General features: G+C 43.0%; 1 protein-coding gene across 3 annotated transcripts in view; it reads right to left on the bottom strand.

The window, feature by feature from the left end:
* Nucleotides 1–16,856, bottom strand: part of LOC139752778 (uncharacterized) — a 550,949-nt gene that overhangs the window by 47,926 nt on the left and 486,167 nt on the right. For 2 of the 3 annotated variants that reach the window (XM_071668691.1, XM_071668693.1), the window contains exons 6-7: nt 12,491–12,645; nt 11,863–12,010 (exon numbers count right to left, since the gene is read on the bottom strand). In XM_071668691.1, the coding sequence (XP_071524792.1) occupies nt 11,863–12,010; nt 12,491–12,645 (303 nt within the window). The remainder of the gene's footprint in view (nt 1–11,862; nt 12,011–12,490; nt 12,646–16,856) is intronic. The other variant, XM_071668692.1, reaches the window with a different exon arrangement.

Genomic DNA, 16,856 nt, shown 5'->3' with positions numbered 1-16,856 from the left:
ACCAACAAAAAATACAAGATTAGATCTTGAAAAGTTTAAAAAGAACCTGATCCAATGATAATGTGGTCTAGAGACTTTTAGTTTTCACTTTATCCAGTTAGCGAAGAACCAGAAACAGATTATGGTTTCAGATTCGGTATTGAGCAATGAATAATGGATCAACAGACGAAAAGAGAACAGGTGAAGCGAGTAATAATGATGATACGAGTATATATATATATATATATATATATATATATATATATATATATATATATATATATATATATATATATGTATATGTTACGCTCGTTGTCGGCTTGGACAATCACTTGTTTACCAAATGGCGTCCTAGCTACGTCTCTTCGTTGTATATCAACTGACTTATGTTTCTATCTTTTATCTCCACTGATGATGTGATTATTACACGAAAGTGCACTTGGGAACTTATCGTGTTTCATTTTCCCCGTGGACTCATAGGAATATATATATATATATATATATATCTTTTTTTTGTTTTTTTTTTTTTGCTTTGTCGCTGTCTCCCGCGTTTGCGAGGTAGCGCAAGGAAACAGACGAAAGAAATGGCCCAACCCACCCCCATACACATGTATATACATACGTCCACACACGCAAATATACATACCTACACAGCTTTCCATGGTTTACCCCAGACGCTTCACATGCCCTGATTCAATCCACTGACAGCACGTCAACCCCGGTATACCACATCGATCCAATTCACTCTATTCCTTGCCCTCCTTTCACCCTCCTGCATGTTCAGGCCCCGATCACACAAAATCTTTTTCACTCCATCTTTCCACCTCCAATTTGGTCTCCCACTTCTCCTCGTTCCCTCCACCTCCGACACATATATCCTCTTGGTCAATCTTTCCTCACTCATTCTCTCCATGTGCCCAAACCATTTCAAAACACCCTCTTCTGCTCTCTCAACCACGCTCTTTTTATTTCCACACATCTCTCTTACCCTTACGTTACTTACTCGATCAAACCACCTAACACCACACATTGTCCTCAAACATCTCATTTCCAGCACATCCATCCTCCTGCGCACAACTCTATCCATAGCCCACGCCTCGCAACCACACAACATTGTTGGAACCACTACTCCTTCAAACATACCCATTTTTGCTTTCCGAGATAATGTTCTCGACTTCCACACATTCTTCACACACACACACACACACACACACACATATATATATATATATATATATATATATATATATATATATATATATATATATATATATATATATATATATATATATATATATATTTTTTTTTTTTTTTTTTTTTTTTTTTTTTTTTTTATACTTTGTCGCTGTCTCCCGCGTTTGCGAGGTAGCGCAAGGAAACAGACGAAAGAAATGGCCCAACCCCCCCCATACACATGTACATACACACGTCCACACACACAAATATACATACCTACACAGCTTTCCATGGTTTACCCCGGACGCTTCACATGCCTTGATTCAATCCACTGACAGCACGTCAACCCCTGTATACCACATCGCTCCAATTCACTCTATTCCTTGCCCTCCTTTCACCCTCCTGCATGTTCAGGCCCCGATCACACAAAATCTTTTTCACTCCATCTTTCCACCTCCAATTTGGTCTCCCTCTTCTCCTCGTTCCCTCCACCTCCGACACATATATCCTCTTGGTCAATCTTTCCTCACTCATTCTCTCCATGTGCCCAAACCATTTTAAAACACCCTCTTCTGCTCTCTCAACCACGCTCTTTTTATTTCCACACATCTCTCTTACCCTTACGTTACTTACTCGATCAAACCACCTCACACCACACATTGTCCTCAAACATCTCATTTCCAGCACATCCATCCTCCTGCGCACAACTCTATCCATAGCCCACGCCTCGCAACCATACAACATTGTTGGAACTACTATTCCTTCAAACATACCCATTTTTGCTTTCCGGGATAATGTTCTCGACTTCCACACATTTTTCAAGGCTCCCAAAATTTTCGCCCCCTCCCCCACCCTATGATCCACTTCCGCTTCCATGGTTCCATCCGCTGACAGATCCACTCCCAGATATCTAAAACACTTCACTTCCTCCAGTTTTTCACCATTCAAACTCACCTCCCAATTGACTTGACCCTCAACCCTACTGTACCTAATAACCTTGCTCTTATTCACATTTACTCTTAACTTTCTTCTTCCACACACTTTACCAAACTCCGTCACCAGCTTCTGCAGTTTCTCACATGAATCCGCCACCAGCGCTGTATCATCAGCGAACAACAACTGACTCACTTCCCAAGCTCTCTCATCCCCAACAGACTTCATACTTGCCCCTCTTTCCAAGACTCTTGCATTTACCTCCCTAACAACCCCATCCATAAACAAATTAAACAACCATGGAGACATCACACACCCCTGCCGCAAACCTACATTCACTGAGAACCAATCACTTTCCTCTCTTCCTACACGTACACATGCCTTACATCCTCGATAAAAACTTTTCACTGCTTCTAACAACTTGCCTCCCACACCATATATTCTTAATACCTTCCACAGAGCATCTCTATCAACTCTATCATATGCCTTCTCCAGATCCATAAATGCTACATACAAATCCATTTGCTTTTCTAAGTATTTCTCACATACATTCTTCAAAGCAAACACCTGATCCACACATCCTCTACCACTTCTGAAACCACACTGCTCTTCCCCAATCTGATGCTCTGTACATGCCTTCACCCTCTCAATCAATACCCTCCCATATAATTTACCAGGAATACTCAACAAACTTATACCTCTGTAATTTGAGCACTCACTCTTATCCCCTTTGCCTTTGTACAATGGCACTATGCACGCATTCCGCCAATCCTCAGGCACCTCACCATGAGTCATACATACATTAAATATATATATATATATATATATATATATATATATATATATATATATATATATATATATATACACACACACACACACACACACACACACACGAGCTAGCAAAGCAAAATCGCACTTTGAAAATGATCTGGCTCTCTTCACAGACACTGGAGTGTATGAAAGTGACATTTCAAACCATATCATCACACAGGTAACCGAATCCCACCATGTGGGGGTGGGAGAGAAGCAATGTGGTGTAACCATTCATAGCGTCAGCGAGCTAATGAACTTCCATTCTGAACCAGTACTGGAGAGAGAGAGATGAATGAATCGATAGGAAAATAAAAAATTCATCGCAGTGGCATTGCCAAAGACGTAAACAAAGACGTTTGTACGAAAGACCAAAAAAAAAAAAAAGACATGACTGATGGTTCATTACCCAATAAAAGAAAACGAAGAGATAAAGACGATTCCAAAATTCAGGTAACAATGGATGCATCAGAGAGAAAGGAAAAACTATGAAAAAAAAAAATAAGAATCACAATGACGAGGAATTATAAAGAAGATGGAAGAAAAGATAATTAGAAACGCAGACCGAGAAATGACGGAATTGCAAGAGACAGAACAAAGAATAAACGAAGTGAAAATGAAAGTAACAGTAACATTCTCGTATCTAAATTAGGCAGAGAGAGAAAAAAAATATATACCAAAATCAAGCCATTTGCAGCTGGAAAAGAGAAAGAAAATGACCCCAAGAAAATAGGAATGATGCTAACAGGTTGACGTCTGACTGTATTCAGCTCAGGAAATACAGAATACATCGGCGAAACAATTTAGTCAGTGTGATGGGAGTAACATTCCATGGATCTTAAAATTACTGAAAAACAGGCAGGTAGGAAGACTCTCTCTCTCTCTCTCTCTCTCTCTCTCTCTCTCTCTCTCTCTCTCTCTCTCTCTCTCTCTCTCACTGGGGTTATCGTCACTGATGATCTGAAATCTTATCGTAGCACATATTTTTTTCTTTTCTTTTCAAGCAGGTAACCTCCCCTCATGTTCGCGTGTCCTTTTGCTACGTGATCATTGGTCGTTTGCTTCCTATTTCTACCCTAATTTTTTTTCTTACAAGTCAATGGCATATCTAAAGGTCATTCACGAAATGTTACGGTGATTGATGAATGATAAATAAAGGTACACTCTGTCCAAAGAGTCCTGTCCTAATTCTAAAGGGCAAAGCGTGTATCTGTTCTGCTTTGAAGACTTTGTGATGAAAAATATAATCTTAACATTATTACAGCTACCATTTAAAACTGTCAGTATATATATATATATATATATATATATATATATATATATATATATATATATATATATATATATATATATATATAATCTCTTCCATGGGGCTTCTGCAACTTCGGCAATGCGCTACAATCAGAAGCAGGGGAGAGACGAACTCCTCTATGGAAAGAGATTCCTCGAAGGGATTGTACTTCCTTTCGTCAACAAACGGTAATAACAGTACTAGCGATGTACTCACAGGCAGGAGTCCAGTAAGACACACACACACACACACACACACACACACACACACACACACACGTACATGGCCGATCTTGGGACTGCGTCTGTAGCTGGCAACCTTGCAGGGGGGAAGTCTTCTTCGGCAAGCGGGTTCTACCAAGACCCCGACCATAAGCGCCGGGGATAAATATCCAAAACGCCCAGAGTGCTGCCGAGAGCCTGGATGATAGCAGTAGCCGCTATATATTAGCCTACTAACTCGATCCTACCTTAAAAGTTTCACAAAATTAGCCCCTACAGTTACATCGTCCATAAAACCTCTTGCCCCCCCGCCGTAAATACCATACTTAAACTGAACTCTAGGGTCGATGGGGCCCCCTAGTTCAGGGTTAAGTAAGGGTCTATATTTTTCCCCAGACGCCTCCGGGTTGTCTCATACGTCTCCGGGCGGATATTCAGTGGGTCGTCGACAACGCTGAGGCGTCGCCAGCGGACGGAAAGGAGTACAACGTCGTTGAGGACCTTCCCGCTCCAAAGGAGATAGCGCCCACCTTACCTTGAAATAGTCGCGAGACTCACGCATCACTTCCAGCTTTTGGGGGAGGAACATGTTATACAATGTTCATTATGTAACGATTACAGGACATTGAAGGACTGGTGAGAGGAGAAAAAGGAGAAATTCTTCCATCAACGACCATCACCATGGACCAAATAAAGAAGACGTTATGCATTACAGAACAGAAAAGAAAAAATAAACATGAAGAGCCAAAGGAAGCAAGTTCACAAAGCAAACCCTTATGTCAGGCGTCATCAAATGCATCGTACAAGTTGGGGCCACGACGAAAGATTCATCAAAATCCCTGGGGAAAGGAGGACCAGAGACGAATCACATAAGACAGATCACCTGTACGTCATCCAACAAGAGAGTCAGAGAGATGATGTGAAAGAATGGGACCGGTACTTTAAGCGTTTAAAAAACAAATTAAAAAGTTTCAAAAACTCTTGAGATCGCAGAGTGAGAGCGATGTAGGGCGATAACTGTAGAGGGGTAGAATGAGATCCTTTCTTGGTGATGAGTGTACCAAGACACGTCTCCAAGGAGGGATAACCTGGGTTTTAAGACAGACGAAACAGGCAAGCAAGGATCGGAGCCACCTCGAAGGGATAATTCTTCAGGACACGAAAAGATATGCCATCCAGATCATACGCCTTGCCTACTCGTAGCCCGGAGGATACTTGGAAGTTGGAAGACTTGTAAAGGGGAAGAATGAAAGGCATAGCATCAGTGGGAGAAGGTGGGGGAGGAGGACTGAACACAAAATCATCGGAAGCAAAGTTAAAGGAGATTTAGGTACCGAAAACAGCGAGCTTTATCAGAAGGGGGGTTTGCTATCGGCGGATAAGTTAGAGGGAATACGAGAGGTTGATTTAGAAATGCTTTTGGTGAAGTAGTGGATAGATTCACCTGCAGAAGACGTCACATCAGCACACTTCCGTTTCACGAAGGCGCACAAGTATTATCAATACAACGACTGTGCAGCGACTGCGAGCAGAAACGAAAGCAGAGTGAGACTTAAGTCTACAAATCAACCCACTCCAACGAACGATTCCACACTCACACACACACACCCCATCATCCACTCCATCACACCACTACACACCTATCTACTCCACCACACCACTACACATCTATCTACTCCATCACACCACTACACACCTATCTACTCCACCACACCACTACAGACCTATCTACTCCATCACACCACTACACACCTATCTACTCCACCACATGAGACTACACATCCCTAAGCACTCCACTACATAACTGCACTCCTCACACCTCCCACTCACCATCCACGACTGGATTCTTCCCCTCACCAGACATTAAAGACCACCCGACAGCTACATGATGACCCATGCATAATTAAGGAAGTAATTTTCCTCTCGTGTAGGAAGGGGGAGGGAGCTCCTTGCCTCTCACCGGTTGGTTGTCTTTCAAGAACTTCTTTTCTTCTCACGAACCAGGTCAGCTTTAGGCAGAAGGACTGTATAAAAAGCTATGACGACATCTCCAGAATGAAAAGAAATGGCGAGTTCCAACAGCGAAATGATTTACTTATGTAAAAAGAAATCATTCTCAGGAGATTTTCCGTAATATTTGGCGTATAACATAAACGCTATAAAGAATATATGGATTTACTTTTTTTTTGTGGGGGGAGGGGGGGGGGGTGGCTATTCGTGTCTTTTCTTTTTTGCATAAGTGAACATCAGGTGCTTATTGTGGTACCTACGCGCTCGCTTGTCCGAGATAACCCTTGTAGAACATCAGTCTGTAATATACGTGTTGTTGTTACGGATGAAGCCACAGAAACATTTTTACTAGTCTCCCAAACACATGAATAAATGCAAATAGAAAAAATCAGAGCGCTACTCTGGCTTTCATTACTTCAGAGAAGTAATAAAAAAAATTGAAGTAATAAAAAAAAGTTATTCTTAATGAAGTAACAAGAATTCCATGACAGTTAAAAAAAAAAAAAATACTAGTAAACCAGGAATTAACTTTCAGAATTTTTCAGTGGACAAGGAATGAAACATTAATGAATACCCCAGCACATTTTCCTTGCCCTCCTGCCTCCGAAATAAAAAAAAAAAATCTTTTTCTCGCACTGAACATAGTCCCTGTCTTTACCTGAGCCTGTGCAGTATCTTGGACTGGGAACCGAAAATTCTGTTGTCCTCAACACCGCAAAAACGTAATGTCTTCCTGCATGTCTTTCTGAATCTCTCATTTCTTACCAATGAATTTCAAAATACCAAAATGCAATTCTGTAGTAACATGAACCTTTGATATGCACCAGATCTATGTTCTCTTTCCTAGATTCCTCACATAATGGATATCGTGAACCTTGCTTTCGTAAAGCTGGTGGATGTTGTTTAGTAGCCAAAAATAATTTTCCTCCAGTGGCAGTCTCATTTGCCCCAGTATAGAACACGAAGTGGCTCTTCTTCCTCCTCCTCTTAGCCACAATGGAATCAAAAGCTTTCCCTCATATCAACTCTCCTTCTACCACCTCTCTTCACCTACTCCCTCCGTCCACTAGGATTTCGTCGCCTTCTCTCTGTTATGCAGGTAGCATTTCGGCCGCTGTTCTTGTGCGAGACGTCGGCGTGTGTCACAGCCACTATGGTCTGGATCAGCGGCGAGCGAGACTCGACGGCTGTTTCCCATAGCTTTCGTATGGAGGCCAGCCACGCGAGGGCTGACCTTCTCTTTTGCTCGGAAAGCGAAGTTATGGAATTCATTCCTTTCAGCCCTCTTTCCTTTCTCCTACTGCCTTTCCACCTTCACTGTATGTCCAGCAACATCTAAGCAACTCTGATTTTAGATTCATTTTCTTATACTCCATTTTTTTTTCTTTCATTTGAGTTGGCCACCATCAGGACATGTTTTAATCCGTACCATGTTGGTTGCTATAGAGAAAAAAATGGATTGGAGTAAAGGGAACGGACAGGGGTTACGTTTCTTGGGGACTGGAGAGAAAGAATACAACCCAGGTATCCTCTGCGTGTCGTAGAAGACGTCTTAGAGGGGCTGGAAGCTCTCCCATCCTCTATTTTTATTTTCCAGCAGAAGGGAACACTGGAAGGAGCTACGGAATGCCAAGTCGTTCCCTTCTGGTGGTTTACAGGATTCTAATATAGTAATGCTTTTTAAATATAAATTTAGATACCCAATGTCCCGCCTAGTACGTCTACCTGTACAGAAAAAACGCGTTGGAAATTCTGTGCACAAAGTGAGGGGAAAATCTTTGAATATCAGCACATAAAACGCTGCTAAACTCAGTATACATCTACACCTCTAAACATATTGCCGAGGAATAATGTCTGATACCTGCAAACTGGGTGGAACTTAGAGAGTTTTGGCTTTTCCTTAAAACGGGTCACATTTGTGGTCAACTTAAGTCATATAATCAGTGTATTCATCAATCAATCTTGACCTACATTAGTCGGTCCCTGTTTCCATATATAGCCAACCTCTTTTTCATCCTCTGCAGTTCGTGCGACTAGGAGCCTCTCCTGTCCTGTGTGTTCCCTCCGAGGTAAACCACGCCGAGTGAGTCATCAGTATTATCGAGAGCTGCCAGGAATAAGTCAAATTAAATTCTCGCTTGACAAACACATTTTCTTGACTTATCATCTGTCAAGTATCCCGGAGAGAGATTTACTGTTTCTTCTTTCTTCTACTGGAATCCTTCTACTACTTCTTCTGCTTCTTCCTCCTCCTCTTCTTCATTTTCTGCTTCTTCTTCCTTTCCTTCTTCATTTTCTGCTTCTTCTTCCTTCCCTTCTGCATTTTCTGCTTCTTATTCCTTCCCTTCTTCATTTTCTGCTCCTTCTTCCTTTACTTCTTCATTTTCTGCTGCTTCTTCCTTCCCTTCTTCATTTTCTGCTTCTTCTTCCTTTCCTTCTTCATTTTCTGCTGGTTCTTCCTTCCTTTCTTCATTTTCTGCTGCTTCTTCCCTCCCTTCTTCATTTTCTGCTTCTTCTTCCTTCCCTTCTTCATTTTCTGCTGCTTCTTCCTTCCCTTCTTCATTTTCTGCTTCTTCTTCCTTCCCTTCATCATTTTCTGCTGCTTCTTCCTTCCCTTCTTCATTTTCTGCTTCTTCTTCCTTCCCTTCTTCATTTTCTGCTTCTTCTTCCTTCCCTTCTTCATTTTCTGCTTCTTCTTCCTTTCCTTCTTCATTTTCTGCTGCTTCTTCCTTCCCTTCTTCATTTTCTGCTTCTTCTTCCTTTCCTTCTTCATTTTCTGCTGCTTCTTCCTTCCCTTCCTCATTTTCTGCTGCTTCTTCCTTCCCTTCCTCATTTTCTGCTTCTTAATTGTCAAGATTTTGGGGTCATTATTTTGTTCAATTTACGGACGACAGACTGGAAACTCGGTAAGCATTTATATGGATTTAATATGCGTGGATAGGCTGTACCGACGTGCTCAAGGGCTGTTCCGTCGCGCTCAAGGGCATAAGTGTAACCCATTGTGCCCAGTGTAATAAGGCTGTAACTCAGCTTCTCTTACCTCGCCAGCCTCGCCTTTATCAGACGCCCTCTCACTGATACCTTTTTATTTTGAAGTGTTTTATGGCATTAAACGTCAGAGGGGAACACACATATTCTCATCTGCTGTTTCTTGCAGTCTCAGTTCAACCGAGAAATACCAATACATAGGGACACTTTTCTACAGGAATCGTATAATAGATTTGTGATACGATATCAGCCATTTCTACCATTCTATTAGGCACTTAAAGACATTTCTTTTTCTTTTTTTTAGGGGGGGAGAGGGGCGCTCGGTTTTGCTTAAGCAGGTTTTCATAAAAACTGGCAGGAATCTTTTCTTTTTTTTTTTCCAAAGCTCAGACTGCGAGTCTATTTAAGTTGTCGATTTTTTTTTGAGACAGTTTTTGCCCCTTTTCCAGCCGATTGTTCATAAAATCTGGCAGGAAAGAGATATCTTTCTTCACAAATGCCAATGATGAATTTGTGATACCATTTGTAGCCTTCTGCTGAAATCAAAAGTTACACAAAATTATCATATATATATATATATATATATATATATATATATATATATATATAATCCTAATCCATTTTCAATAACTGATGATAAACCTCATCACAAAGAACCTTTGCCAAAAGCACTTTATAAAGTATGGTAGGGGACATAATACATATGCTCTTGACCTTTCTAAAGGAATATCATTTTCCGCCATTAGGGCTGTAATCTATATCAATTTCCAAAGGATACCTTTTCTCTCACGAGGGAAAAAATTTGCTCCCCTCTCCAGGAAAATGACGATTTCTTCCCTTAAAAGCTAAAGAGACTCTGTCGTACATTTCTGAGTACCTTCATTAGCGTCGTCTGTACCCCATGAAGCAATGCAGCTCTATTTTCAACATCATTTCCGCCAAAAATCTGTTTTACACACATGTGATGCGCATCGTTGGTTCGCGAGAAGCTCCGCGAGTAGTATCCTGAAGGTTTTCCCTCCCTCCCTTCCTTCCTTCCTTCCTTCACAGTGTTTGTTCCAGTGAGCAACTGAACTGCGACACATCCAGGAGGTGGAAACATCGAAATGTTCCAGCCAGGCTACAGTGGGGAGGCTTTCGTAGGCAGAGCGGCCCCCAGCATGGGATACACAACATAGGAAGGGACGCACAGCAAAGCATGGGATACACAGCAAAGCATGGGATACACAGCAAAGCATGGGATACACAGCAAAGCATGGGATACACAGCAAAGCATGGGATACACAGCAAATTAACGCCAGTGAAGAAGCCAAGACACCAAGGCATTCATAAGTCAAAATACGATTCCAGGAATTTTTCAGTTGAAAAGGTCCTGGACAGAAAAAAAAGACACCTAGTGGCACACAAACACACACACACACACACATACACACACACAAACACACACAAACACACAAGGAAAATGACTCAACAGTCCCACTTGGTCCCACACGCGTTCAGGACGCATCCACGAATGAGATGAACCGCTTCACCTTCACTCACAAAATACATACCCTTGACGTGAAGTGATATTTAAGGGTCAGTTTAAGGGTCAGGCCACTGTACCTAAGGGCTGTACCTTCATGTTGAAAGGTCGTACCATCGTGCTCAAAGGTCCTTACAGTCATGCTCGAGGAGCATCAGGATCGAATCTTGTTCCATGTTTAGAGAAAAAAAAATGGTTTTGTTCGGTGTAAACTTTTCAATAATTTTCTTATAAAACCGATTACACAGACGTAAGGAGAGTCAGATACCAAGTCAGAGAGAGAGAGAGAGAGAGAGAGAGAGAGAGAGAGAGAGAGAGAGAGAGAGAGAGAGAGAGAGAATACGAGGGCGTGTAAGAGTCAAACGTCTACTAATAAAAGACACAACAACGATAACCAAGAGGAGACACAGACAACGGGAAGGAGAAAGTTTACAAGAAATTCCTAGACGAGCGTAAAGACTGGGAGGAAGGTGTGGAGAAAACATAACCGGAAGAAACTATACTAATTGAAAATGAGTCGGTCTTCCCTTGCAGACTGCAGGGGAGTTGGTTCATTAGTTAGTTCATTAGGTGGTTGGAGACGGAGACACTGACATATAGTAAAGGGACACAGAGAAAGAGAGAGAGAGAGAGAGAGAGAGAGAGAGAGAGAGAGAGAGAGAGAGAGAGAGAGAGAGAGAGAGAGAGAGAGAGAGAGCCAGGTAGGAGTAAATACCAGAAAGACGTGGATAGCAATAAACAAGAGATGAAACGAAAACTAGCAACAGACAAGAGTGAGACGCAGAGAGCGAGAAATGATCAAAGATGTGTTGACGTTCGTTCTCCTCTGCCGATGGTAAGACATGCTGTTCCTCAAGCAGTAAGCAAAGACTTGGAAGGGGAGACACACACACACACACAGAAGGTTGGGAAGGTAGAATACTCACAGAAGATGTTCAGCTTGAGCCCGTCCTCCTTGGCGGATTGCGTGATGAGCTGGTTCTCGGCGCGGCAGGTGAGGTATTTGCCGTTGTCCGTCATGTCCGCCCGGTACTGTAGGATGGACGTGGTCACGTTGCTGTCCGGAGACGTCTGCTGGGAGAGGATAGGATAACACAGATCACATGCGGTTTTGGCTCACAGCTGCAGGTCTGACGGGAGGAAGGTTCAGATAACCATTGGCCAAAGTGATGATCAGGATGGCATGTTCTTAGGGCCAATGTAAGAAGTGATCAACATCCATGAGTGTTATGCCTTATAGGTGAAGATGAAGGTGAGGGAGGAGAAAACTAAGACGAAAGACAAGTGAAAGAAAAGATAGATCAATCGTCAAGGAACTTCTCTCTTGTTTGTCACAACGAAGAACTTAAATCTTTGGTGACTGTAGTAATTCATCATTATGACACTTTAAGCTCAAAGTTTCCCTCGATTGACCATGAGGGGAGAATAGAAACACACATCAGCAATGGGCACTCTACCAGAAAACTCAACCTGCCCTAAAACTAAAAGGTCAATGAAGGTAACTGGTGACCAGCATTACTTTAAAGTGGCTCCACAGTTCGGCTCGGACCTTACCGTCATGGCTGCGTCCTTCAGGGCCGTGGTGCCGCCCTTCCACCAGCTGATGATTGCGGCCGGCCGGGAGCCCCAAGCGTGGCACACCAACTCGTACTCAGTGCCGGCACTCAGGCTGCCAGTGCCACTCAGAATACTCACATTCATCGGCTGGACTGTGGGACAGAACAGGAAAAAGAACGATGATGGCTCAGGGTTTGGAACGCGTTCGTAAAAGTGATTACATTACAGTCGTGTGCATCCTTCTGGCCGACACACGATACCAAGACAGAGAGAGTATTCTGAAGGAGAAAATATGAGGAGTGAGCACTCATACTGCAAAAGACCTGGCGCGCGCGCACACACAGACACAGACAGACACACACAGACACACACACACACACACAGACACATACAGTTCAAGCAATGGGTCATCACGAACGTAAAACTCCTTCTTTCTATCGCTCAGCCTGTCTCCACAAACCTCTCTCTCTCTCTCCCTCTCCTGAGCTCGGTTCACCTCCCCCGCACATACACTTTTCCAAGGGAGGTGATTCAACACCTGAAATATTTTCCTTACACATCCCTCATATATCCAGGGAGTCGTGCACGTTACCTCTTCTTGTGTTTTCCATGTATCAAGTTTGTAGTTTTTCCACTCATGTTTGTATGGCAATATACGCACATGTGATCGTGTGCTCCTTTTTCGCATATGTATGTATATACATTTTGTAAGTGTGTGTGTGTGTGTGTGTGTGTGTGTGTGTGTGTGTGTGTGTGTGTGTGTGTGTGTGTGTGTGTGGGTCCTGGAGAGCTACAGACTGACAAGCAGATGTCACCATTTCGTCCCGAGTTCCATCAACATCTTGGTCGCTCCGGTTTTGGATATTACGACTACACCTCCACTGACATCTTGCTCGGGTGGAGAGAGAGAGAGAAATAAAAGAGGAGAACGCGTCATCTAAGAATACTGGAGAGTGTGGAAACCCTTGAGAAAACTCTCCATTCATGGGGGATTAGCCTCTCATATTTACCACTCAGCAGCTGCTAATTTCCTGGGCGAACTCCGCAAGGAAATCACTTTAACAGAGCTTGCTTCTCTCTCTCTCTCTCTCTACACGGGAGGAGGGAGGAAGGGAGGGAAAAAAAAAGACGAGAAAAACAAGATCAGGTCCGTTAGGGAAATTTCTTATTTCTCGTCATAAGGGGGAGGGAAATTTTGTCCGGTGGTGGAAGCCATCTGGCTTTTCACTCATTGGAGACGTCAAGAAGATTGAAGTGGGATATACAGACTTGTGTGGAGGAGGGTAAGTGTGATCAATTATGGGACTTTTAATGCTTTGGTCTCGATTAGTAAGAGTGATACCACAAGTGCGCTCTCTCTCTCTCTCTCTCTCTCTCTCTCTCTCTCTCTCTCTCTCTCTCTCTCTCTCTCTCTCTCTCTCCTCTCCGGTCTAATCCACAGCAAGCCTCACGACTCTCTCACCACCCTCCACGCCTCTACTCTCCTCCCCTCTTGACCCTGTATCGTCATTAGAAGCCTCCCAGGGTAACCCCTCGAGTCCTCTCGTGCTGTTTACGTCATGAAAAAACATCCACAAAGAGGAGGAGGAGGAGGAGGAGGAGGAGGAGGAGGAGTAAGAAGGGGCACTGGACACAGGTGATGGTCAAGAATGTTGCCCTCGAGGTTCTTGCTGGGGATCACGGTGATAAGTCACAACAGCCTCGCTCTACCGAAGTCAGTTTAGGCGGGTTTTTTTTTTCTTTTTTCCTCGGCAAACCAGAACAAAGGCACGTTCCTTCCAGAACGTGAACTCGTAGCTCAGTTCCAAGAGAGATCGAAGAGTTATGTTACTCATTCCTTCCAGAAAACATGGGGTTTCCTGACCACCCCTACAGTAACGGCCAAAGCAAGTCTCACACCAACCGAGATATATCTACGTCTGCTTATGATCCACTGCTTTCCATCGTCCTTTCCCCTAGTATGACCCTTGCGAACTCCCATATTCCACCCTACCACCCCCACTCCAAGATTACCTATAGCAAATCCAGGTACTCTCTCTTCGCTCAGCCCAGTTTACAAGAGCGAGCTTTGGGTCGTCTACACGCAGCTAGAGGCAAAGTTTATACTGACATAACCAAAAACTTTGGCGAAACTCTAGGTTAAGCAGGAGGTAACCAGGTTCGGGCGAAAGAAGAGGTCGACCAGACTCGACCTTAGAAAAGAGTATGTCATTATTCATCCGGCCAGGCCCAGGTACGCCATGTATATCTCCACATACCATCAGCCCAGGTTTATCCCCAACCCAGCCTGGATGAAATGAGAGTCGAGGTTTAATGTTTCTAAACCAGAGAAAACCAGCGTCAAGAGATGTGTGGAGGGATTTAATGTAAGGAAATGGGGAGTTGGCAGCCTCTCAGAACAATGGAGCTTGGAAAAGAGTAAAAAAAGGGAGGACTTTGTATGGAAAGTGGATAAGTGTGTGGCAGAATCCAGAAGGGGAGGCTATGGAACATGTTACAGGAATGAATGTCGAAGGTGCAACGCTTGAAGTTAGCATACGGAGGTGCTGAAGAAGTTGCACTGCGTTAAAGTGTGTGTGTGTGTGAACACTAGGATGATATGAGAAAAGTTATGTTTGAACCTAGTCTATAGCATGGGAGAAAATACAAGATCGAAGACAGGGCAAAGAGAATTAAGAGAAGATTTAAGGAACTGAAAAACCATTGGTCTGAGTAAGAGAGGAGAGGCTATGATGCAAGAATACTATGAAGGGGCCGAAGTGAGATTCAGGAAGCGAGTGCATAAGTTTAAATGAACAAAACTAGTTAGTTAAATACTTCTAAACAATACCATTTGCAGCAAAGATGATAATATCTCCTAGCTAATAGGAAACAGAACTGTCGGTTTTGTAGCCAATACGATGACCTTGGAAGCGAAAGCAAGAAGACTGAGCAATGACTGGGACCAACGTTCAAATTAGCAAAGAAAAAAAAAATACCTTTGTTCATTCAAAAAACTGAAAATGAAAGAGCGCTCTCGAATCATACAAATATGAGCAAACATATGAAAACAGAACAGGAAAGTCCCCTGGATAAATGGAGACAAGGTAAAATCATATCGGCTGACACAAAAGGCCAAATAGAATCCTGGTCCACACAAAAAAAGGGGAAAGGATTATATTCATGTTCCGGATTTGGGGAGGAAATTTGAGTGAGCACTGTCAAACAGGGCGGAATGGAAGGATGAAGTTTTCACATATATGAGATTTTTCTATATGTATACACCTGTCAGTTGTACCTAGCTGCATCATTAGACATGCGTTTAAGTCTGTATTTTTGTGTGTGCTTGTGTCTTATATATATATATATATATATATATATATATATATATATATATATATATCACCATCATAAGTTGACAAAATAGTATAGTCTCATCCAAGATCATCTCACGTCAAAGAAGTCCAACACATCCCTGCTGCTAAGTACAGCGCGGACACAGAGTTTCAGGAGTTCCTTAATGAGGAATCCTTAGGTTCTAACCCCAGGACCCCTTTCACACAGAGGGGCTCTGTATAATGATAATAACAATAGGTGGCAGGTAGGAACCGACCAGGAAGGTGCTACACCCGCCTGGGTGTCGGTGAAGCGAGCCAAACACCGCAGCGGGGGTCACATTTACCTACTACTATGGCGAGTGTCGCTGTTTTTCTTTTTTCTGCCTCATATACACGTGGGTTACTGGAAATCAATCCACAAACACGATCATCCTTTTTTTATCTTTCGCGTAACGCTAGAGAAGACGTAGCTCTTGCGATTATCTTAAATCACAAGTTTCCTTTATCCCTGGGTGTAGGGGAGTAAGAAAAGTATCCACGTATCTCATGCGCGCCGTAAGAGGCCGTCGACAAGGGGGTGGGATATGGGGCCCAGAAACTCTCCCCTCCTTGTACTGTTACCTTCTGATAGCAGGGAAGAAGAAGGAGCCGAGCAAGAGGTGCCCGTCGAATGTACATGGATGTCTCCATGATACAATGAATGGGGAGATGGTGTCCTATGTCTAATGAACATCGCCGGATCTTTTGGCTCCGAGAGAAATTAATGACGGAATATGAAGAAGCAATTTGTGCGCGGCGATTCTAGGAGACACTGAGCGGAGAGTGGTATAACGCGAGAGTAAATGAAATATCTGAAGTAGGCGAAGAAATGGAAGGTTTTAATGAGAGTAGTACTTAACGTGTGCGGGTGATGTGTACGGGATGTGTAAAGTGAACACATAAGAAAAGGAAGACGAGTTGCTAGTGAAACAAAAAGGTGAGGTGTATAGGTTGTACTTGAAGGGAAGGAGCGCGAATGATTGGGAAGCGTACAAGACAAAGCGGCA

The sequence above is a fragment of the Panulirus ornatus genome, chromosome 13, assembly GCF_036320965.1.
Source record: "Panulirus ornatus isolate Po-2019 chromosome 13, ASM3632096v1, whole genome shotgun sequence".
NCBI classification, from domain to species: domain Eukaryota; kingdom Metazoa; phylum Arthropoda; class Malacostraca; order Decapoda; family Palinuridae; genus Panulirus; species Panulirus ornatus.
This window is presented reverse-complemented; position numbering and strand designations above follow the sequence as displayed.